At 37.6% G+C, this 26,546-nt stretch overlaps 1 protein-coding gene across 5 annotated transcripts in view; it reads right to left on the bottom strand.

Moving 5' to 3' along the window:
- The window catches only part of LOC135775893 (ankyrin repeat and SAM domain-containing protein 1A-like), a 128,404-nt gene that overhangs the window by 31,850 nt on the left and 70,008 nt on the right, over positions 1-26,546 (bottom strand). For 4 of the 5 annotated variants that reach the window (XR_010543954.2, XR_010543955.2, XR_010543957.2 and 1 more), the window contains 4 exons: positions 22,152-22,645; positions 12,464-12,514; positions 8,915-8,984; positions 4,725-4,837 (listed from right to left, as the gene is read on the bottom strand). Coding sequence is in view for 1 of the 5 variants with exons in the window: in XM_065286465.2 (XP_065142537.1) it covers positions 4,725-4,837; positions 8,915-8,984; positions 12,464-12,514; positions 22,152-22,645 (728 nt within the window). In the remaining 4 variants the exon portion in view is untranslated. The remainder of the gene's footprint in view (positions 1-4,724; positions 4,838-8,914; positions 8,985-12,463; positions 12,515-22,151; positions 22,646-26,546) is intronic. The other variant, XR_010543956.2, reaches the window with a different exon arrangement.

Genomic DNA, 26,546 nt, shown 5'->3' with positions numbered 1-26,546 from the left:
CATTTTAGATTGTGAGATATAATACTAATATTTTTTATATATATATATATATATATATATATATATATATTTATTTATTTATATATAATATATAAACGTATGTATGTTTATTAAAAAGTGAAAATGCTTAATGGAAATAATTAAATAACTAAATGGTTGAATGAAATGAGACATTTTAAATGTAAACTAAAGTTTTGCTGTCTAATACAGAATAAAGAGATGTGATTTTAAGTAATTTTTATAGATTTATATTTCTGTATAATACAATTAATAAATAGTAAACTTTTATAATTTTCTGGATCGGTTATAATTTCTTATCAATAATAAATTACTCATAATAATAAATAACTTTTAATGGTTCTAAATAGAACCATCTAACTTTGATTCAAAGAACCATTTGGGGTTCGTTTTAATGAACCCATTAAAGTGGTTCTATATTGAACCATTTGGGGGTTCCATATATGAAGCGGGTGATAGAACCATTTCTGGTCCGATATAGAACCATTTTTTTAAGAGTGTACTGTAACGTGTAGCTTATTGGAACTATATAGTCATAAAAAATATTGCCAGACAAATTAATGAGGGAAGAAAGATGGAAAATGACCATAGCTCAATACACCAACCAATGCATCAAGGCTCTGAAAGGTCAGGTTATTTTCTGTATATAACATCTGCACAGACAAAAACTTGAATGCATGTCTAATAAATGCATGCGTGTTTGTGCTAAACTGGCGATTTGCATTTTTACTTTCTGAACATCAGTGATATAATAATGATGATAAAAACTGTAAGTGTAAGCATCTCTTAATTAACCTCAAACATAAGGACAGCCCCATAAGGACAAGTGATGACACAGCCCATTCACAAACAACAACAACAACAACAAGCAACCATCAGTAATCCGCTTGACTGTAAAGCTTCATTACTAATAATTAGTGACGTCAATAGATAAAAATATTTAATCTAAATTAATCTCACATTATTATCTGTTCTAAATTTACCTAAATGTAACACTTCAAGTTTTTAATTCTCTAATCAACATGGGTTTGGACAAATATACTATATGCAAATGTATGTTTACAACAGAGCACGTTTACATTTTCAACAGAACAATCAGCCATAGTTTTATAAATGAGTTTTCCTTTAGAAGACTTTGTTCTTTCTCCATTTCTGTTTGCTGCTGCATCATTTGTGACCTGTGCTGGCAAACTGAGTTGGGATGAGCAAATTTTTATTTTCATTTGTTATTTATATTTGAACATTCTCTATTAAAAACTTCAAAACTATTCATGATTTGTTGGAATTTGACAATATATGACAGAACTAAAACTGTTTACACAAGGCAAAAACAATATCAATAGGCTATGTTAAATATATGTTTTTCTTTTATTGTTTAATTTTGACATTGAGACAATTTTAAGATACGATGCTAATTAGGGATGTCCCGATCCGATCACGTGATCGGAAATCGGCCCCGATCACGTGGTTTCAGACTCGATCGGAATCGGACGTTACTTTCCGATCAGGACTCGGATACATAGCCTGAAAGTCTCGCTCTGCTCCGCGCCAGTGTACGCGCTGCGCTGGTGCATGCGAACTGATGCGAATAATGACGTGTTTACATTCACACACTCGTGCATCAGTGCATCCACGACAAAACCGTGTTTTTACGGCTCATTTAAACGACGCGTCGATCGTTTTTGTCACTATGTGCTCAGTTAATCTACATCAGTAACGTTACGCAGCTCCGTGTCTCACTCAGAACCTCAAGAACACGCATTCGCGCAGGAGGATCACATTACACATTGTAGAGATGAGAGATAGACAGAGAGGTAAGAATGGTGCACACGTCGAAAAAAACTTAATAAAAGTCTAGAAACAAAGTATTTAAGTATGTATAGCCATGTCAATCATCTTATTACAATATGTTAACTAGATAACTGGATACAACTGATTGTATAGTTTAATAAAATTATGTATTTTGATTATACAAATCAATTACAACCTAACTAGTGATTGACATGTGCAACAAGTGCATATAGAGTGTCAGACTCATAGATTTGCATAATTTAAAGTTCAGGTTTTAAAGTTTGGGTCAACCTGTGGCACAGCTTTAAAACCGAAACTTATAAAATCCTATCATAGATCCAAAATGTCATTGAAACACACCAGTGGCTTTGCTGTCATCAGGATTAAACATGTTACCCCTCAAACCCTCCCTCCTAACAGAGCATCCCCACACAACAAACCCCATTTTAACCCCTGAACATATATACTATATTCTCATTTTTTAACACATCTGTAGTTATGTGCTGGCACAGAGTTAGACTCTTTTGACTCCACACTGAAACAGCAATGCGTGCGGCATGACATAAGGAAAATTCTGGATCAGTTTTTTCGCTCGTCTTTTTTCTTTTTTTATGTATTATAGAAGTATCGGATCGGGACTCGGTATCGGCAGATACTCAAAATCAAATGACTCTGACTCGAGGGCAAAAAAACCTGATCGGGACATCCCTAATGCTAATGCAAGGGTTTAATATAATGTTACACAACAGATTCTTTTCCTCAGCAGTTAACCAAACATTCACATTTAGATATAACAGATTATACGTCAAACCTGCCTGAATTCTTGTCAAAACAGATATTTTGAAATCTGTAATTTTATGTCTAGACGTTTGTGTGCATGCGCTTCAGACGTCAGCGTCAGGAAGATCGCTTTTGAGTCTTGTCACTCTTTTGTCACTCTAAAATTAGTGGCGTTAAAATGAATTTACGTTAATGCGTTATTAACATTTGTATTGTCAAAGCCGGAATGCTTACAACTAGTGCAAATAAAAGTAAAAAAGTATATAGTGAAGGATTTAAAATGAAATGGTAAGTTAGTATAGAAATAATAAATAAGAATAAAAAGCTAAACCTAAATCATCTCCATCTGTAATTGGCAACTCAACCATCACCTACTGTAGGCAAGTGCCACCACAGCAGTTTTTTAATCTGGCTACAGGTCATACCATAAAACTAACACTGATAACACTCAATGGTTTATTTGTAGGAGTTATTCCTACACATCCATCTGCAAGAGCATACAAATCAACCATCAACAAAACACTGTGGCAACCTTTGTGGTTGTATTGCCGAACTTAATTGAAAGAAAAAAATATTTTCCCAGACACTGTTAAATGTGCTTTGTTCTGATATAGTCATCGTCACAAATGTAGTGTAGTCTCATTCTCTAAACTATTTTAAGTTTGGTTTATTGAGTAGAGTCTCATTGTCTACTATTCTTCAGAAAGATTGAGTTTTGTCTAAACTTAAACTCCACTTCACCTCCAATATAATAACAACATCCCAACTGTTAACAACTTATCACTGACCAATAATTTTCTGGTCACTTTGGATTAGAAAAATGCTGACGGTATGGATAATGTTACAGAACACAAACTCTCTTACGGCGCCTGTAGAAAGATGCGTTGCTTCAGTGGTTTGAAAAAAAACAGCAAACAGTATAAATAGGACATACAAGTATATCACAGGTTTAAAGATAAAATGTCCATTTACAACCCTAAGACTTGCCTTTAGAATGAAATTCTCTGTTATTACCTTATTTGAAAGGGTCATGAATAATAAATGTTGAGCTCTGCTCTGATTGGCTGTTTCTCAGAGCAGTTCAGTTCAGTAGCTCTCTATGTGTGTGTAAACCGATCTTATGTTTGAGTCGGTTTCAAGACGAAGATACAGATTTTGAGGAATAATTAATTGTTTGGAGACTGTTTACGGGCGTTTCTGAGTGGTAAGTTTATGTTTTAACAGTATGGACCTGCAAAACAATGTAAACGCTAGCATATAGCATTAACTAGCATGCAGTGCTAACTTAGCAGTCAAAACTTTGTTTTTAACATTGTAACAACATTGTACTTAAATTATTAATTTAATGTTGGGGCGTACATCTTGACTGTGACATCACAGTCGGTGTTAAAGGAATAGTCCATTTTCTTAAAAGAAAAATCTAGATAATTTACTCACCACCATGTCATCCAAAATGTTGATGTCTTTCTTTGTTCAGTCGAGAAGAATTTATGTTTTTGAGGAAAACATTGCAGGATTTTTCTCATTTTAATGGACTTTAATAGAGCCCAACATTTAATACTTAACTCAACAATTAACAGTTTTTTTCAACAGAGTTTCAAAGGACTCTAAACGATCCCAAACGAGGCATAAGGGTCTTATCTTGCGAAACAATTGTCATTTTTGACAAGAAAAATAAAAATATGCTCTTTTAAACCACAACTTTTCGTCTAGATCCGGTCGTGATGCGTCAGCGTGACCCCATGCAATACGTCATGACGTCAAGAGGTCACAGAGGACGAACACGGAATTGCCCCCAGTATTTTATAAGTGTTGAGAAAGAGGACCGTTCCTACGTTGTTGTATGTCAACTGATACTAATTAATGTCTTTGTGTCAGTTTATTGTTTACAATGATCTGCAAATGTGCGTTTTATATATGTAACACGTGACCTCCCTACGTCACTACGCATTTACGTAAGTCACGCTGGACCGGACCTAGACGAAAAGTTGTGGTTTAAGAGCATATTTTTTATTTTTCTTGTCAAAAATGTTACTTAAACATGAAGATGTTAGCCAATAATACCAGGTCATTTGCATACAGACAGGTTAAAGGTGTATTTGATTTATAGAAAGGAGATAAAACTAGAAACTCACCATAAATCGCAGGTCATCAAAGCCGTTGAGCAGCAATTTACTCTCATACTGTGGAAGACCTATGTGTTCCAACCAATCACCAACCGGCTGATCCAGAAGCCTCCCAGATCCACCTGCAGATACAGGAAGGCGTTTGAGCAACGAGAAACCGTTGAGACGGTAACATCGGCACTCGGTGGAAGAGACGTGGCATTGCCACATCATCTTCGGCCAGCAGTGCCGAGAACAGAAACACCAGGACGGCAGAGGTGACAGTGTCCCGATCAGAGGTGTGGTCGCTCCCGCAGCAGGAGCTAAACCACGCTTAATAAGAATGAATCCAAGGGTAAATATTGTCTATGGTGAAAATGGGCACAATGTTGGTATGAGTCACAGATTTAAACACCGCATGATTTTTTACTGTACGTAAAACAATTCCCATTCCAGACAAGTTTGCTTTTAGCAATTGTGCAAATGAGCAATGCGAAACAGTCAATGAGTCTAAAAAACACCCAATGAATCAAAAGTTTGGATATTAAAATTCAAAAAGGGAAAGTTTCATCTGCAGAAAATGACGAAACATGAATATCCACACGCACGAGTATTCCAAGCAAAAACATCTGTGAAGAATTTATTTCCCGACAATCCAGAAGAGTTTCAGAAGATCTTGTAGCTTAACGTCTTCATTCTTTTAGCACAGATGAGGATAAATGTTGATCTGGTGTCTCCATATAGATGTAAGTGCAGAAATAAACCTGAGCTGATATCTACTGAACCTCAACCAGGCCTTTGCTGTCTATGCAACTCTACCAATGACAGAAAAGTGTCCGTGTGCTCAATAAGTTCACAAACTGATGCCGAGACATTAAATATTCACTACAAAGTGCTTGAAATCTCCCGAGAGAAACTAAACTACTGTAGAGCTCTATCATGAGTCTCTGCTCTTCATCTTAGCAATATGTGAATTAACTTCTAATCCAATCTCTATGAGAACTTAAAAGCCAGACAGGATTACATGAGTAGCGTTGTTCAAAATCACTCAATGACTCCTCAAGATCAAACGTGCACAGTTGTGTGATAAAAATATAAGAAAAAAGACAAAATAACCAAATATACTAAACTGCTGTTTATAGGCAAAAAAGCTCTATTTAACCTTTATATAAACTCCATTCAACCCAACACAGACTACGTCTTAAAGTAACATTTACATCCATAAACTGATACAAATATCAAAACATGATAGCAAATATATGCATCAGCAACTCTTATAAAAAAAACCTGAAAAAAGGGTAAAAGCAAATCAAATCGAAAACCCTTACAGCCGTTCTCATGGTGTCAGCCTGAGTCATTCCACTTAATCTGTGACTCTCTATTACTAAACTACAAGACTTCCTTACAAAGCAAAAAAAGTCAAGATTCAGTAGAAATCCAAACGGTGTTACTTCATGCATATCAGTTCATCATTTCAAAACGAGTAGTTCCTCTAGGCATCCCGGTCATCGTGACACTCGCTGGGTTTAGTAATGCAAGGTCAGAGAGATGTCAGCGGTTCCTCCACCGTGACTCACTGGACGACACACTTTATTAAATGAGCGCTAAGAAATGTTTCGTGAGCAGTAATCCCTCCATCACTAAAGGTGCGGTCTCCTCGTTCAACCGGACGGTGTCAAATCTTCTCTGCAGCTCTCTCGTTTTGCCTCCCTCCCTTCCCTCCCTCTGGCTCTCCCCTCCCTCCCTAACTCTCTCTTACTTGTGCTCTCTCTCGCTCCACCTTAAAGAAACTGCAGGCATTCTGTCCATTGTAGAAAGACTCATTCAGCCTTTGTCCTGTTCATTGACCCAATAGGGATCATTTCTCTTCATCTCCCTATTTAAACCAACGTCACTCTCATTCTGCTTCCAAGAAAAGAGTTGCAAAGTCAACAGCACAAAGACTGAGACATATGCTTCTAGACCTGAGGCTGTAGGTCTGGGTTTATTGCTGATCTGCAGGGCAGTTCTTCATCTAATTCCCCTGACACACACGCATCTTAATATTTTAGCATCCGTCCCCAAACAGACAGAAAGAGAGAAAACCAAAAAATATAAAATCCGGTTGCAGGAGTTTGATATTAAAATGTATTATAGATATAAATATGACCTCAGGATAAGAAATTAAATGACCGATTTTACAGTATTACCCTGTGATAAAACTGATGTTAGTGCTCTGATTGATGGATAAGAAATTACTATGCAATTGCTAGTGCGGTCAGTGGGTTGTTGTAGGGTTGTGTAGACGATCCTATCGACGATAGTCAGACTTCATGTTTGCTTATTATATAGTTTTTAATTATTTTCATCATGAGCTTCACTTTGCGTGAGAGAGCTTGTAATGCGGACTCCTGCTTAGACCTGAACTTGTAATGTGCATGTCTTGGACTCTTCCTCGGACCTGAATGCAGGCGGCATGGACTCCTCCTTGCACCTGAACTTGAAATGCACGCCTTGGACTCTTGCTTGAACAAAATGCGTGTAGCAGGGACTCCTTACATCTGAACTTGTAATGCACGTAGCATGGACTCTTGCTCGGACCTGAATGCGCGTAGCATGGACTCCTTGCACCTAAACTTTTAATGCGTGTTTCTTGGACTCTTGCTCGGACCTGAATGCAGGCGACATGGACTCCTCCTTGCACCTGAACTTGAAATGCACGCCTTGGACTCTTGCTTGAACTAAATGCGTGTAGCAGGGACTCCTTACATCTGAACTTGTAATGCACATAGCATGGACTCTTGCTCGGACCTGAATGCGCGTAACATGGACTCCTTGCACCTAAACTTGAAATGCGCATTTCTTGGACTTATGCTCGGACCTGAACGCACTTAGCATGGACTCCTTCTTGCACCTGAACTCGTAAAGCACGTGTCTTGGCCTCTTGCTCGGACCTTAACGCACATAGCATGGACTCCTTCTTGCACCTGAACTCATAATGCGTGTTTCTTGGACTCTTGCTCAGACCTGAATGCACGCAGCACGGACTCCTTCTTGCAGCTGAACTTGTAACTCCCACGTTTCTAAAATTACTTGTATTAGGGAGGTTGTTAGGCATGCAGGGGTTTAAAACCAGCAAGTGTGTTGTTCCGCTCCCAAAATTTCAGAAGAACCTGTGGATTAATGACACGCTAGGATCAATGGCAACAGTTTTAAGAAGGTTGTGGTCGTGACAGTGTTGCCAGCTGCCCTTAAGAGTAAATCAGCTTCTTTTTTGAAAAGGAATAAATAAATAAACTATTGCCCCGCCCGATACTATCATGTATCGTCGAGCTCACAGGCTGACGATAGGATGATCTCACATATCAGACAGCCCAACATCAGGTTATTGTTAACCGGCCCAAATATAAAAACTTTATATAATATGCAATGCTTATAAAGATAGTGTCACTAATAAAGAGAAAATGCAGGTATGAGCCTGAAAGAAAACAGGAAATGAGGTCATAAGGAGCATCACATGACTTTGTGCTTGTGTGTCAGTGAGTCCAGCAGGTGTACACAGAACCCTTACAGACATATAAACCACTTTAATAAACTCAATGCTTTAGTGAGAGAGAACTGAAGACCAGGAGCTTTTAAGAAGTATGGGATACAGTGACAGTTTATTTGGTATGGGTCAATAACTGAGCGTGTCCATACAGATCGAGGTCAAGCATCATCACGCTGAATCTTCAAGCATCTCAGCATCCATTGATTTAACTCTCAAGTGTCCCCTTGTCCTTCAGCGGCACACCGGGATTTCTCATTCTCCATTTAAAGGGCAAGCCAACTCCATCTCCTTCATTTACTAATGTAACCCTTTTGGCCTCCATCCTCCTCTTGCCCATCAAGAGATTGTGTTTCAATGCTGGACTACTCAGTCAGGTCTCCTCTCATAAAACAGCCCATGCAATGCACCTCATTTCAATATAACATTCACAAAGACCCTGTCATGAGAATTGATTATCTAAAAAAAATTATCTTGCCTTTTATAAGACAGAAAAAGTGTAAAGATTAGGATTAGAAAGTGTTGCCAGCTGGACCTATGACTCGATGTATAAAGAGCATGTGTGTGTTAACCATGACCCTGCCATCATATACATGAGCTCAGATACTAATCACAAGTGTAGAAAGAATATACTTGAAATATTTGTATAAACAAAACTATATATTTATATGAAAATGTTATGAATAGCTCATACCTGAAACAGGGCAGTCCTGTTCTTTAGAGAAATCAATGCCAGCTCCTATCAGAGTCATGATCTTCTCAATCTGTAAAATATAAACAAACCATTGTGAAATAATAATCGCCTTTAGACCACACAGTAAAACGTTTGTGTAAGCCGATTCATTCATGTTAGACTTTTCCATTCCTTATATTCCTGTGAGCATCAGGACTCACCCTCCACAGGAAGCTTACCATCCATTACACACAAGATTATACATTTAATGCAGTTTGCCAAAAGAGATGTCTGAAAGCTGTATATATACACAGTATATATACCAGCTCTGATCCAATCCAATCCCATCTCCATAAGTGTTACATCACCACCCCCTGGTTACCCATGCAAAAAGTGAAGATGACACCGCCCAGCATACAGTACACAGTCTAAACACCCCATGAAATCTAAACATCATGACAGAGTTAAACTCTTTAACATGCAGAAGAACAAGAAAACACATTACGTTCTTGAACAAAAGCACAGTCACATGAAACAAAACCCTGCCGAAGAGACAAAGAGTTCAGAGGTCATGTGATGACATCAACCAATCATTGAATCACATAGGATATCTTCCTCGAGTAATATAAACAGATTTTTATTGTTATTATTTCATTTTTACTGTAGTTCCTAAGACCTGGTTAACAGAAGAGTTTTAAAAATTATGTTAATACAAGTTGTCAAACTGTAATAAATCAGATATCAGTTTGTGTTTCTTGTGAGAAACCATCAGTATAATGCTACCATTTTCCAAAGAGAGATAAAAGCAACACTATGGAGTTTTTTTACCTTTAAATAATGTCTCTAAAATTATTTCAGTGATAGAACAACTTTTAACTGGACAAATTGTACTGTTGCTGCAACCTGAGCAACGTCCTAGCTGCTACAAGCACACTCTGAAAGCACTGTTGCACTTTTCAACCACATGGGGGAGTTGCAAGTCATTTTTACATGGAAACTACATAGTGTTGCTTTAATAAACTCAAATAGCACATTAACAAGCTAGTTTACTCTTGAATCTGAGTTAGTACTCACTCTGGGGACGTTTACATGCATCCAAATAGTCTTTTTGTAATCGTATTGATGGCTCAATCCTCAACACTTTAATCAGTACTATTGAAGTCGATCTGATGCAAATTTGGATGGTTTGAAAGGTGTGGTGTAGTCCGATCTGTGATCTGATCATCAGGAGTAAAGTACGCTGTAAACGCGTGAATCAGTTTTTTCAAATCATATACAATAATATTGGGCACATGCGCAGAAGAACTGTGCTCAAGTTCACATCATATATTTACCTCTTATTTACGCATCACATGATTCTTGTAACAGAAACATGCAATTGCAAGGCAAATGGCAACATGCATTATTATTAACTCTTTCCCCAACATTGACGCTCTTTCCCTGCTCTTACCCAATAAAAAAAAACGTAATTATTTTTACACTCCATGTATGTTTTGATTATCGTTTCGAATCTGATCTATAAAAAATTCCTTCATGAAAATGCAATTATTTCAGCTTTTTGCTAAAAAAACACCTTTTTGAAGAAAAACACCCACATTTTAGAGTTTATAAACAGAGAAAAAATTAAGATCGAATTAAAGGTTTTTCCCCATTTTGTTTGTTTAATGTTTGTTTAAAAGCAGAGGGTCTGTTCTTTCATTTGATATAATTGTATGTTTATATATTTTTAGAAGAAAAATTTCCTGGAAAGCATTTTGTGAAACTTCTGAAATCACAAAAAATGCTAGCGGGCAACTTTTCAAAAACAAAAAGGGAATGAGTTAAGGTAATGGGGTCTTGCGCTGTACATTCTGCATTGTTCATGTCATTCATATCATTCCATTACAAAATAGCGACCTGCCTTTCAAAAAGTGTTTTTTCTTTGCGTATATCAAAAAAAAAAACTTCTTAAAAACAACTCTCTCCACCTTTGCTTTGACTTTGTGCATTTATTTGTACATGTGCACTACGTTGCCAAGTGCTCTGCTTTTTGCCACCTTCAGATTTGGGCAACTTTTAAACGGTTGAAGTGAGTTTATTTTTTTCTGCATGTTAAAGATGAAAGGATTTTGTTGATGAGTTATTGCTATTTGGGCTGTGAATATTCATTAGGATGCTTTTGATATGCAATTCTGGCAACCCTGGCTGTGGCGTTTGTGCACACGTCGGTTCGGATTATATAAAATGTACATGTAAACGAACATTTTAATCAGCAATGCAATGTTTAGGACACATGTAAACTGTACTGTCGTAAACCTTCAATTGGAAAACAAAATTTTGTGCATGTAAACATAGCCAGTGATCATGATGTCCAAACACTTTTAGTGATGGACAGAACCCTAAGAAACAAAACAAAAGAACATTGGCTGACTATACTGAAGCCTTATGTCAAGATTTCTACATAAATATATTCATTCATTCAGAGACTGAATCCACGTCATTGAGTTAAAGATCTCTGTCTGTAACCGTTATTAAACTCTTCTGTACTGAGAGCTCATCATTTGTAGCCAACAAAGTTGTAGTTCACTGACAATAGGGGCAAATTCCCATGTATCATCGCGGACATATTGCCTGCGATATGTATGCAATATGGCCCAGCTTGTCAGGGAACTACAGCTTTGTGAAGTAAATGGTGCTTCATCTGAAAGCAGGTGATGGTGATATACTACTAATCAAGGAACCGGCTTCACTGACTATCGCATGTGATTTACCGTGCAGCCAAAATAGCACGTACATAATATAAAGAGAATTCATTTAAAACTGACACACACAGAAATGTGTTTAATTCAAAGATAATGTCTCTATGACTGATAGTAAACACTGGCAGAAATGCATGCAAATGCTTTCAGACGTACTGTAACATAAGTAGAGTTAGTAAAGGAAGAAAATCAAGTCAGCGTGAGAGGAAAGCTTCTGAGCGATTGCTTATCAAATGAAGCAAGATCGACAAAACAAAGAGAAAGCTGGAATTCATCCACCACTGGACACATAAGAGAACCCACGCGAGTCTATAAGAGGACGCAATTCATGTTTCCAAACCAATATTTAAATCAACACTTCAACAAATGAGACACAAAATGAGATATTTAGAATAATCTGGCTCTTTTCTCAAACAATTAATTTAACTCTGACCACAGCTTTAAAGATCGCACACAATAATCTACTTCATATGATTCATGCACAAAGCAGAGATTCAGTTTCACTGATCTGTAAAAACACTTGTAATGTTGTGCACAAGTCATATGGAGTAGTTTAATGTGCATTTATTCTGGAACTCTTGATCACAAAATATGATTGCATGGAAGAGCATGCCGGATTCAATTCCTCAAAATATCTCTTTTTGTGTTGAACATTAAAGAAAGAATGGCATACAGGTTCAGAAACAACATGAAGTTGAATCAATAATCATGTTTAGAGTGCGTCATTACTGTGATTTCAGCAGAGAATCTTCAGGATCTACATGGAAAAACTTAAAGCATTGGAACAGCAGAGGTCGACAGAAAGCCTGGACGACGGTATGCGGTTTCTTACTTTTTGGTCGGGCCGCGGTCTCCATGGAATAGAGAGAGAAATCCTTTGTCTCTGCAGTGAGAAAACCAACTTTGTTCAATTGTAATTTTTTGCTAAACAGAGAACAATGCTTGGTCTTCAACACAGACAACCCTATTAATAGTAATATATTAATATAGCCAACTGGAACAAATAATAAAAAGTGTGGGATAAAAGGTGATGTTGGCGCTCCACTGTAGGCCTTCAAAAATAAAAACTGGAAAAATAAAAGTGGAGAGGCTTTGATCCTAAAGTTACAGCTGCTTTTGCTCCATCTACAAAAATGCAGAGTTTTGTTGATTTGAGGATTAACCGCAAGAATCTTTTCACTTCAGACTCCATCAGAAGAATTTGTGAAGTATATTTGACATCTCGTGTGTCCCATGGCAGGTTTCTCATTTTCAATGGGTAGCACATGATTTTCACTGCTGATGAATGTCAGTTTCTAATGCTATCATGAGCATGTGTTTCACACACTGTTACAGACAGATGTACACAGATGGACAGACATACACATACGTGCATCAATCAGATGTACAACACCACCTACATCAACTCTCTGTATTGTCTGTGGTGAGTGCAGAGAAACTCGACAATTTTCTTTCTGAATTTAAAAGCATATCACAAACGCCAAACACACATTATTTGAGTGGTCAAGTGCCAAACAAAACATAATACAACAAAAGTGTGCAAATCAATAAAAAAAATTCAAGCTGAAGATTTTAACCACACTGCAGACAAACTTCACTTTGACACAAACTTCTTTTATCCCTTGTTTGAAGTGACGTGATGAAAATAACTCACTTCCGGAAACACCGCCATCTTAGTCGCGTCTGCAGTTTACGGAAGTTTCTCTGCCCTCCACATTTGTCATACGTCACTAAGAAAAGTGAGTACACTACGCTGATACTCTCTCCTGAATACAGAAGAGTCTAAAATGGTGGCGCTACCGGAAGCTAGTTATTTTCGTTTATCAAGTTTTAAATATGGATATTTCTACAACAAAACCGCACGGATTACCCTCAGAAGACCTTTGTTTGGACCCCATAACTTTGCTGGGTGTGCAGCCGACAAATCTGCAGCAACTGCGTGATGCTATCATGTCAATATGGACCAAAATCTGGTGAATGTTTCCAGTACCTTGTTGAATCTGTGCCACGAAGGATTAAGGCAGTTCTGAAGGCAAAAGGGGGTCCAACTCAGTACTAGTAAGGTGTACCTAATAAAGTGGCCGGTGAGTGTACACACAAATTAAAAGTGCCTCTTATTAAAGCAATTTCTTAGAAGTGACACTCTTTCCTCCACAGCATCTGAAAATCATGTGGTGTTTACTCTGTATTGATTGGTTATTTATAAAAGTGAGTGTGGCCCTCAATAGCACACTTTATTATTTATAAGTTGGAGCAGGCCAAGGGGCATTAGCTTAGTAAAGACCTCAGCGGTCTATAATAATAAAACAACAACAGTTTAACAACCAGACCTACACACCTGAGGAATATAGCATGAGTGTTTATATGATAAAACCACCACATGAGACTCATGACCCACTTCACACCAAAGAGATTCACCAGAAGGTGCATAATTAAATACATAAGACTCTATGCCAAGCCCTTGAAGCAAACCTTGTTCTAAAACAACAATAACACCACACACACAAACACACACAACACAAATGCTCATCTAACATAAAGACTGTATTGGAAACACAATTCACGTCGCCATCAGGAGGATAACAGGCGGAGAAGACAAATCCAAACCTGTGAACCCCACGGGTACAAAACACAAACAAAATGTTATTGATTCTTGGTGCCTGTAGTCAGATTCGAGAGGGAGGGAGGGAGGGGGGAGGGAGAGAGAGAGAGAGGGAGTGAGAGAGAGAGAGAGAGAGAGAGAGAGAGAGAGAGAGAGAGAGAGAGTGAGAGAGAGAGAGAGATTGTGATGTGAGGCCTATAAGGGTGTTATCATGGTAAACAGCTCCAACAATAGACAAGTCAAAGAGAGCCATAGAGTCACAGGTCAACAGCTGAAGTCTAGCTCAAGCGTAGGGTGTACGTTGTGTGTATTGTGTGTTTGGGGTACAGCACAGCACTTATCTATTCTGAAGAGGGTCACAAACACCCCAGGCATCTGGCAAAGCTGGCATGAATGAACAAAAGGCCAAAAGGGCCAAGACCGTGAGGTGAACACCAGTCACAAAAGAGCCGGGCTGGCACTTATTAAACATATTGAAACTCAGACAGACTCCTGCTAATACAAACACTATAAGAGAGCTTCACATCAAGACCAAAACATCCTTACAACCAAACACACAGTAAAACATACATTATTCATTCAAACATCTGATATTAACATCTGAATAAAAAATATTATGAAATAAGCTGAAAGCTTAACAGATATTGCAAAATATTAAATTAAGTTTAGCTGAATAAATAAAAATCCTAGAAAATGCTGGGGAATTAGTATAATATAAGAGTTTCAAAACGGCAAAAAGAAAAATTACACTTTAAATTACGGTATTGATATAGAATAAATTAATAAAATATATAAAAATAAAAAAAACAAAGAAAATCAAAAAGATTTCTCAGTGTCTGCTGTACTACAAATAAATGGCACAACATAAGTGAAAAACATAATTAAAAAGTGCCACTCCTGAAAATACTAAAAGTAAAGTCTGTCCAGATAAATCAAGACTTAAATACATTTAAATAAATTAGCATGTTGTTTTGCTATTCTAATATGAAAGACACAGTTCAGAAGTTACAGACCTCATAAAAACACTGTGTCAGAAGATGATAGAAAATAAATCACACTCACAAACACTGATCTGGTGGAAGCCATTGGGCCTTTGAGAAACTGCAGACAGATGAATACATGGAGAGACCGGCACTGATGAAAGTGACATGACTGACTGATTTAAAACCCTGGAGCTCTCGGTAAGGGCCACCCCTCTCTTAACATGTGCTTACATCATCACAATCTGTGTACTCCTGAAAACCATAAGTGCTACCATGAGCCTTTATTTACTAAACCCCCCCCATCACCCTTCACAGCAGACAGAGAACCTCATGCAAGTCAAATCCTCCTCTCTGAATGAAAAATTAGACACACAGACACACACACACGCACGCACGCCCAAGTGTCTGTTAGCAGGCCACCCTGAAAACAAAAGCTGATAGCAGACCTGAGGTACTCTCCAAACACATGTGCAATATTTCACTATAAACTGAAGTTTTATATATTCTGAATATAATTGAGAGTGGTGGTGTATATAGATGTTAATCTGGGTGATTGTTAAGCCCGGTACACAAGCCAATGGTTTGCGGTCGGCCAGCTTTCAGCGTCTACATTTTTCCACTAAAGTAAGTCACCGTCACCTTTAATTTTGCCAATTCAGCAGTGGTGGCGCTCATCTGAGAATTGGATCATTCTGATTGGTTGTTTGGAATACCCAACCAGTGCACATGAAGGAAAACAGAAGCAAGCAAACACCAAAGAGAAGAGGCAATGCACCGAATGCTTCTCATTCTTTCCATCTCTTATTCTAATACATTAATATTTTCATAAATTATGTCTTATAAGACATTGCAAATCCATTTGTGATGAGTGAGATGTGTGTGAAACTGTTAAGCGAGTGCTGATTTGTTTATGTTTTGCATCACTGCAGTCACAGCTCTTCATTCTTCCAGTTTTGAGTAATGAGCACCAACTACTGACACCTGCTGGTACAGAAAGTTATCTCATATCACAGATCTACAGTTGCCAACTGTCACTCTGAATACAATCTCCTAATTAAACATTAATTTATAACTCATATGCCTTGGCAACATACGATAGGTTTATTAGTAAGTTTGTTAATTTACAGCAGGTACTTTTAACACTGTGCTTCTCTGAAATGCTTTCAATTGGTTTACAAGCTTTGGTTTTACTTTATCCGTCTAAAACAGTGGTTTTCAATCTTGTCCTAGGGGACCCACTGCCCTGCACATTTTGCATGTCTCCCTTATCTAACACACCTGATTCAGATCATCAGCTCATTAAGGGAGAGATCCATGAACAGAACTGGGTGTGTCAGTTAAGGGAGACATAGAAAATATGCAGAGCTGTGGGTCCCCTAGGACAAGATTGAAAACCACTGGTCTAAAACACTTTTGATTCCTGCACTAAGTAAGGGATAATGTAGAGGCAGCCGGTAGTTATCGGGAAATAAGCTCCGACAGTGTGATCAGGACCCGACGCGAAGCGGAGGGTCTTGTATCACACTGAAGGGGCTTATTTCCCAATAACTACCGGCTGCCTCTACATTATCCCGCTTATTACACGGCTACTTGTCACATAAGAAAAAAACCGGACATGAATATGAATTTGAAACATTTTATTGGCATATTTGTTTTAAATTAACATTTTTATCCTTCCGCGAAACTTTGCACAGATGCATAAAATGATCGTAATACCTTATTAAGATCCTCTGCTTCATACTTGTCTGTCTCCATTTTTTCTCTTTTAGCCAGTCTTTGAGAAGTTTTAATGCCCATTCTGTATTTTTTTGTGTGTTGGCTTCGTAGCTGTCATGCTCTATTTTGTCAAGTTCAGTCTCAGTAAGCTGTCTGTGTCTTGTCGTGGTTGTCCAGTGTTTGTCACAAGATGGCGCCAAACAAACAGTAATCTTTATTGATCTTTATTGGCGCGGAGCGATTTTACTCGTACAAGTAGTACCGGCTATGCGTTATTACTTTGGAGCGGTTATTATTTGAAAAGAACGAACCTGCAAATGTCTCAACTGACCAATCAGAATCAAGCATTCCAGAGAGCCGTGTAATAAGGGTTAAAAACACTATCCCTTCATGTTAATGCTACATGTGACTAACATAGATCCTGTAAGCTAGGGATGCTCCGATCGATCGGCTGCAGATCGGTATCGGCAGATATTGGCATTAACAAAAGTAAACAGGAAGATTGATTCACGAGATCGGCTAATTTAGCAAGTAGCGATGGAGTCATTATCGCTACTTGCTAAATTAGCCGATCTCGTGAATCAATCTTCCTGTTTACTTTTGTTATCATAGGGATCCTGAATGCGGCTGCAAATAGAGAGCATTTTCGTCAGTGCCATGTTTTTAATAACCTGTTGCTCATGTGCGACGTGCAGATTTGGATTTCTCTCTCTGCCTTAACAGAGATACGTGTATTTTCTATAAGGACACGCTCGGGTCAACAGTGCGAGGCGTCTCCACATCCCCATCAAACAGCGTATACAACACATATCTATCGCGGACAATTGCATCCTCATACAGAAACGTTATTATTTGGATGTGTTTTAAAGTTTTGACAGTTTAAACACACACACAGCAGTAGGGCTGGGCAAATAAATAGATTTTTCGATTAACTGTTTTTTACGTGGTCAATTCAAAATCAATTCTCAAAGAGCGGAATCGATTTTTTTTTTCATATTTCATATTTTCATTCACTCTCTGCTGTTCACTGAAGAACTGTTGTACTTCATATGAATGCTTGTATATTTAATTCATACAGTAAAGACTGAAGTGTTTTATTTTCATTACCTTTAACAGACTTAAAGCAACACCAAAGAGTTTTTTTTACCTTAAAATATCATTTCCAAAAAAGTTTCAGTGGTTCATCCACTTGAAACAGGGTGAACGGCACTTTCACATTTGCTTTGCAGCCCTCTATAGGCCATATAGGGGAAGCAAAGAGCAAAAACTCTTTAGTGTTGCTTTAAGCCTTTTTAAAAAAAGGCATATTTAAAGAAACTGTATGTAGGATTGTGGCCAAAACTGGTACTGCAATCAGGAAACTTGTGGCTAAAACTGGTACTGCAATCACACAACCGGTGGCCAATATTCAACATGACAACATAAACATCAGTTGAGGGCTGCAACTCCACTTTTTAAATGACAATATCCTGGCCGGACCACTGTTGTCAGTGATATAAGTATTTGAAATGAAAAGTATTTGTTAATGTCTAGTGACATATCAGGGCCATTTTATGATTAATTGATATAAATTTCTTACATACTGTTCCTTTAAGATATCTCTTTGCAGAAGAAATATTTGTGGTGCTTATTTATTTGATTCCCTTTTAAAACAATAATATATCTAATTACTGCAAGTAATAAAGGCAACATCTTTTGTATTACTTTATCTAGAAAAAATGGTAACAGTTGTAGTCATCAAAGAGCTTGCATATCAGCTTGAAGAATCCGTATTGGCATTCGTACCGGTCGATCACGAAGACAACAAATCGGTAATCGGCATCGGCTGCAAAAATCCTGATCCGAGCATCCGTACTGTAAGCTGTAGTTTGGCAACATCAAATACTTAATATACTTACAGGCTATGAATCTGGGGCCGGATTCACAAAACATTCTTAAGAAGAAAAATCTTCTTAACTGACATTTTTATCTTAAATTCAAGCTTAAGAAAAAAATTAAGAATATTTTGTATTCTCAAAAAAGCTTCTTAAGAAAGTTCTTATTTTTTTCCTTAAGTATGTTCTTAAGAAAAAATTTAGGAAGAATTCCAATTCTCGAAAAATAAACTGTCTTAAATAACATCTTAAAGTTAGGACAACCTTACAGTAGTCCTAAATCTCAAAATGTAAGATGTTTTATAAGTTAATGTGATTGTTTTAAATGTGACATGTTGTAGGCTATTTTGTAGTATGAAATGGCAATTTAATCAATTTACTTCACAAAGATTAGTTTAAAGAGGAATTTCACACTCATATAATGAAGTTTAATGGCTTACTCAGTATGTCATGAAAAACAAATAAGTATTAGTGATAATATTAGCAAACATTTAACTTCCTCAGTAATAGTCTACATTCATTGTGAAATTACTTAACAGCTAAAAGTCGCTCTAAGCGGGAGGCGAACCGGTAATCGCTTTGTCATGTGAGTCGAGGGGATCTGAAACCGCGGGCACGCTGCACCCTCCGCGTCCGTCTCTTGACGCGCGAGCGCGGGAGACGAAGCCGTGAGCACGGAGAGTGAAGCACGCACGCCCAGTGCGCTCGACCCGAACGACGGACCGATTGCGACGTTAGGAAATGATATTTACTCACCGCACCGCCTTAATACTAGCTGGCCTCTGTTACAACAGCGAATAACATTCTCTATAGTCTTAATGTATCACTCGTTTGTATCGCGTTAATGATCGCAAGGTAACGTTAGTCAAAAGATTAATAAGTTTATTACATCATTAGCAGGGTATCATAATTCATTCCAAAGCTTGTCATTTTATTCTTAAGAGACAAATTTAAGATATTCTTAAGAAAAAATTTGAGAACTTCTTAAGAAATGTTTGAGAATTGCACTTAGGAACATTCTTACGAACTTCTTATAATTTATCTTAAGAACTTTCTTATTTTTTGTCTTAAGAATGTTTTCGTGAATCCGGCCCCAGAAGTGAGAGAACGTCCTAGAAAAGTTGCAAATGCATTGGGGCATTTTAGATTGAGGCGTACATGCAAAAACTGCTAAATAACAAACTATATACAGAAGTAAACGTTAACTTATGCTGATTGTACTTGAGGCGGTCTGTGACTGGATGACAGGTGTTTGTGATCATTCTCAAGTGTCGTGATCAGCACTGCTGCTATTACTGCTTGTTCAGAACCGACAGGTGGATGACATCAAAGTCATCGAGAACATTTCGATAACAGTCTCCCCTGTATGATTTCTCATATCGCTCTCACTGGATTTTAATGTCAACTGCCTCTCGGTTCTTGTGGTGCCACATGAAGTCGCAACAAGCCTGTTGTATCAAACACTGGTTAGATCAGCATAGCAGTCAAAAAAAGGGGACGCAGGAGGTCCTGTATGAACAGTTGGCAACCCAAGGCAGAACAGACTTGATGAGCTTACTTGACCACCAACCATTTGGTGTGTCAGGGCAATTTTAGACTCATAGCAAACAGCAAACTGTTACCCTTAAGGTTTTATTACTGATTTCTTCATTATAATTAATTATACTTCAGAAATGTAAAGAAAAAAAAACGCTAATACAACTATCAACCACAGAGGGGTATAATGAATCTTACACTAAAATAAAACCCGGAACAAGCAGCAACACATTCACCTGCACACTTAATACAGATCTGTCTCCATTACCTGAGAGAAACCATACACCTGTATCCTGTTTAAAGATCTTTAGATTCAAGCTAAGGCTACAGAACTGGATGTCATTTTAATACCCATGTAAAGTTGTTATTTAATCGTACACCATTAAAATAAATCCGTCGAAAACTGCCAGATGGCATAAAAAAGCATTGTTTTAGCATTTACGGTTTCTGAATAAACAACACATTTAGTTTCTATGAAAAGATAAATGGCGAACTAAAAAGGTCATCATTTATTATTTCATAAACAATAACAATCTCAACAGACTCCAGATGACTCTCTGAGCCATTCAAAACAGCTTTAAAATAACATTCAACTCTTTAGTTTCATATTAACGCTCACACTACAATAAGGTTGTATTTGTTAACATTAGTAAATACAACAACTGTTGATCAATATAGTTTATCATCATTCACTAATCTTTGTTAATGGCAAAACAATTGTTCAAGTTAGTACATGGTGCATTAACTAATGTTATAACTTTTAATTAGAACTATTAATTAGTAATGGTTCAAACTAACGTGAAGTCAGATTTAATGTGCAATTTGTAAGATATTTGCAGTAAAATATCCAAAAACCACTATGCCAGTGTTATATATTTTGTTCTGCTTATTACTTATTTGCTAATTATCTTTAATTGAAAATTGTGAGAAAATTGCCATCCTAAACAGTGACACGAGACCTGTCAATGACTTTAATATCCACGTTACCATTTGTTACCACCTTTACTGACGAAAAAAACCACATGACGTGTCGTGGACAAATGCGGTTAGTAAGTGTATAGCATCTGTCGGCCATAACCTCACAATAATATTTGTACTGTCAATACATTATGTGAAAAATCATTGTAGATTGTGAGTTTGAACACTTAATTCTGTGCTGTGTTAACACAACATCAAACTGGACTAATAGTGTAACATCTATGACTAACAATTAAGTTTTGAACATTACAAGAAACCTTACATAATGACATAAAACGATGACATCAAACGCAATATTTATAAAACTTGATTACTTTACCTCATCCGTCAACATGATTTCTTGTCCCGTCTGATTTCTGTCCATGAGCGGTTGAGTTAAAGACAACAAATCCCATAATTCCACGCTGCTTCAGAGCGTCATTAATCTACGTCAGTGTTAATGTTTTGATCATGATTTTTTTATTCTTGATTCTACAAATTGCACCTTTAATGTTTCCAATGTTAAATTTTTCCTTGTTAGTTCATGTTAGCTAACGCATTAGCCAATGTAAACAAATACAACCTTATTGTAAAGTGTTATCAAACTAACATGAAGTGATGCACTGGAATCAAAACCTGTATGCTTTATTAAATGCTTAATTTACAAAATCTATAAAATCCATTTTTTTTTTCAGAATGTGAAGTGAGGTTTTTAATCCATTTAAAACTGCACTTTGAGTCAAATTTAAGTGTAAGTTTAGATGATTCATATTTTGATGTATTCCGTTTACCTATTTGCTATGTATTTAATATGAAGAACAGTACATCCAGGACACAAGGGGGCGATCTTACCTCATCCCATTCTGAAGTAAAAGAAGGTGACTTTTCCAGTCTTCTCTTAGTGATGCTGCAGTCGGACACAGACTCACTTCGTCCACCCAATCCTGTCTCTTCATCACCAGGTGACGAAACCAGCAGGTCAGAATCAGACTTCGAAAGGCTTCGAGCCAGCTTGAGATCACCCGGAGGAGCCTTCTTCCTCGTCGACGGAGAATCGCGGACGGACGGGTTGCGGTTCGGCGAATCGCGCCGCTCTTTGTGAACGGTGGCGTAGATTGCTTTAGGGTCTGTGTCCTGGAGAACGGTTTCCATGGTGACCGACGGGGTGGGATGGTGGAGAGGGGCAGAGCTGGTGGATGCGTCGGAAACCTCGCAGGTCTCCTCTCCAGAAGCAGGCAGTTTGAAAGCTCCCTCCCGACAGTCGACCACCGGCGAGGAACCGTGAAGCAGACCGGTGAACTGCTCGGGAACGGCAGGGCTTAAATCCTGGCCGTACGATGAGCTCTCTGTAAGAGAACAGAAGAGAGAGAGAGAAAGAAGGAGAGAGTTACAGACCGTCTGTGGACTGAGATCTGGTGTGAATAACATGAAACCGCCCACTCTACCTACTGTCCAGTGCCTGAAACAGATCCAGCATTGTTTTACAACCAGAAAAAAGAAAAAACTAGAAAAAGAGAAATGACAGAACAAAAACCAAAAACAGAGAAGACAAAAAGCTAGACAAGAAAGAAAAAAGAAAGAAAGGCTCACCAGTTGTGAAGTATGTGAGCTCAAGAATTCCAAGCCCAGCCGAAGAGCAGCTGACATTTCTCCATAGAGATTTGTTTGTGACTTTTTGCTCTCTCTCGCTCTCTCTCTCTCATTGCTAACTAGTAAGAGCTTTATAAGGGTTTGCTTATGCCTCACAAGGATTCCCTTCACTATGAATGGCAGGCTTGAAACTGAATCCAGCAACGTAAGAGTCTCTGTCATGAAAACCTTTACTAAAGACTCACAGACACACATTTTTATTGTTAGTATAATTCTTTGAGGAAAACTTTAAGCTGTACAGCAAAGAGGAACGTTCAACTGTGATAGGGCTGTGAGCACTTTGAAAAACAATGTCTTGATCTTTGTTATAATTTGGTGCGATAAAACGCATCCGGTGCTGATCATCGGTCTACAGCAATTCTGCGGCCATTCGCTGAAAGTTTGATGAAGAAAGCACCAATCTGATGCCATTGGTCTGTGTTAGCATGTGTGAACGTATGATGTCATCTATGATGTCATCTTAACAAGACCCTCAGGAGATGAAATCAGTGCTGTTCTTCATCCAAACCCAAACCCTTACACCACGTGAAGTCAGATGTTTAGTGAAACAATATGTGCCGATTTCAGTCACTACGCGCCGACCATGGTTATACAGTATGACTCAATGTTTAATAAAATAACAGCAGTGCTCATGTGTGTTACTAACACAGAAACAAAAAACACCGGAGCTCGGTTTCAACATCCAGTGAAACACCTCGATGTCTACAAGTCTCATACTGCATCCTAACCGCATGATTTTCATGACCACACTACTGCTCATGTTAGTATCTCACTAATAACACTTTTCCACCAAGACTGGCTCAATGTCAGGACCAAAGCCGGAGCGAACACTTGGCCAGACCTCAGTATACCAGTTGGTGTTTCTACCAAAAAAGAGCTGTATGCACTACATCACCAATGACTAGATATATTATTATGCTGCTGAATGTTTTTTGTATAACTTTGGGTTATGTTATGTTGTTATATTATATTATACCACAGGTCTGTTTAAAGGATAAAAGTATATATCCATGTTACTGGTCATCATTACAATATGCTAACTGGATAACACTGGATAAAGCCTGTATAACGCAACTTACTGTATATATGGTTTAATAAAATGATGCATGTTACCAGCAACAAATCAATAACAACCTAACAACTAAATTATTCGATTTATGATTTGACGTTTCATTTTCACTACTATCACGAGGCAAGAATGACAATCAGGGTTTAAAATGAACACCTGCCGAATGTGGGTAAAAATCAGTTGTGGCGCGTAACGTTGTCAAATCACTAGCCAATAAGGTGGGTTACCTTAGCGATGTTAACAATTAATTGATCTTCGATTAATTGACGATAAGAATTAAATCGATAAAACTTAACGATTGTCGAAAAAGCAAGCATGTGTGCGCCGCCTGCGTGAAGCACATACAGCCGGGGAAAAAAGTGAAACAAGCGCGCAGAAGTTAAACTAGCCATGATCACAATGATGCTCAATGCCAAACACACACATGGGCTTTTTAACATCATGCGAGACGAGGCTGGCTGCTAACGCAACGAAATGGCATCCGCAGTGGATCTGAGAGGGTCTGATACAGGAAATGCAAATACATGGATACTGAAAGCAAAGCAAACCCTCTTCAGGGAAGCCTGCAAGATAAGCATTAGGGGTAATTGTGCCTATAATACGGTAATAACGTCCAAAAATATTTGATTAAAATTAATCAAGAAACTAATCGTAAAGCTCATGTTTATAATAAATAGTAAAGCTTACGTTCAATCGTTAATCGTAAAGCTTACGGTCAATCATTAATCGTAAAGCTTACGTTCAATCGTTAATCGTAATACCTACATTCAATCGTTAATCGTAAAGCTTATGTTCAATCGTTAATTGTAAAACTTACGTTCAATCGTTAATTGTAAAGCTCATGTTTATAATAAATCGTAAAGCTTACGTTCAATCGTTAATCGTAAAGCTTACGGTCAATCGTTAATCGTAAAGCTTACGTTCAATCGTTAATCGTAAAACTTATGTTCAATCGTTAATCGTAAAGCTCATGTTTATTGTAAATCGTAAAGCTTACGTTCAATCGTTAATCGTAAAACTTACGGTCAATCGTTAATTGTAAAGCTCATGCTTATAGTAAATCGTAAAGCTTACGTTCAATCGGTAGTCGTAAAGCTTACGTTCAATCGTTAATCGTAAAACTTACGGTCAATCGTTAATCGTAAAGCTCATGTTTATTGTAAATCGTAAAGCTTACGTTCAATCGTTAATCGTAAAGCTTACGTTCAATCGTTAATCGTAAAGCTCATGTTTATAATAAATCGTAAAGCTTACGGTCAATCGTTAATCATAAAGCTTACGCTCAATCATTAATCGTAAAGCTTACGGTCAATCGTTAATTGTAAAACCTAAGTTCAATCGTTAATCGTAAAGCTTACATTCAATCGTTAATCGTAAAACTTGCGTTCAATTGTTAATCGTAAAGCTTACGTTCAATCATTAATCGTAAAGCTTACGTTCAATCGTTAATCGTAAAACTTACGTTCAATCATTAATCGTAAAGCCAAATTTTACATTTTTAGCACAAACACTCAAACTGTCATCATGGTAAAATAAATACAGCATTAATGTGTAGCATCTTTGCATCTCTGGCTTCCTGAACACACCCATCACTACACAAGGCAATAAACAACAAGACTTATGACCCAAACATACTGTGGAGTAATACTGTAGATACTTTAACAATAATGTGGAGATACTTAGCAGAGGTTGCTAACTTGACAATATAAACATTAATTGGCAAACATTAAAACTGCATATATATTTCAAAAGGCTTTTATTAATGCTCAAAATATAAGTGTGAAAAAAATCAAATTAAGTAATAAACTTCAATTTTCATTTTATGTCCCTTTAATTTCACAGTTTAAACTTATTTTCATTTTCAAAGTCAACTCGAATGCAAATTCTATGTTAAAAAGTGTGTGGGGTTTTACTTTCTCACATAACAGAGTGTGTCTGAGGCAGTGTTTGCCAACTTAACAACTTCATTGCTAGATTTAGCGACTTTTAGACCACTTTAGTGATGTTTTTTAACTACTAGAGCCAAATCTAGCAACTGTTTGGACGCACCATAGCTTCAAATCTCTACACAAACTGTGTCCCCTGTACTGCCCCCTTTTTGAGACCTTATTAAATATCATCCAACAGCACAAACACTTTGTAACTGGTGCAGATCAACATTTGGATAAGAAGCTCATTACAACCACCATTATACACAAATATATTTCTCATTTATAAAACACTGCGTATGATCCTTACTAAAAGTCTACGTACACAAAAAAGGCATACGGCAAAAATATTAAGACTTGTAAAACAAAGCAATGTTCCCTTTATCACAGATCACCTGCAAGTGTGCGTACATGAATCATCCTCAGATCCCACCCTGCAAGCCCATTCTCCCTTAAGTTTTGTTTTTATAGATCACAACCTTTGCGTTGGACCTAGCGTACGCACGTTTCCATCCCCGCACGGTTTATAAATGAGACCCCGGGAAGTCATTTCATCAAAATCCATCCTTAAAATATCATCAGGCGCAGGAACCTTGCAAA

Source organism: Paramisgurnus dabryanus, chromosome 21 (assembly GCF_030506205.2).
Source record: "Paramisgurnus dabryanus chromosome 21, PD_genome_1.1, whole genome shotgun sequence".
NCBI classification, from domain to species: Eukaryota; Metazoa; Chordata; class Actinopteri; order Cypriniformes; family Cobitidae; genus Paramisgurnus; species Paramisgurnus dabryanus.
The sequence above is the reverse complement of the archived record's forward strand: the minus strand, read 5'-3'. Positions and strand labels throughout refer to the sequence as shown.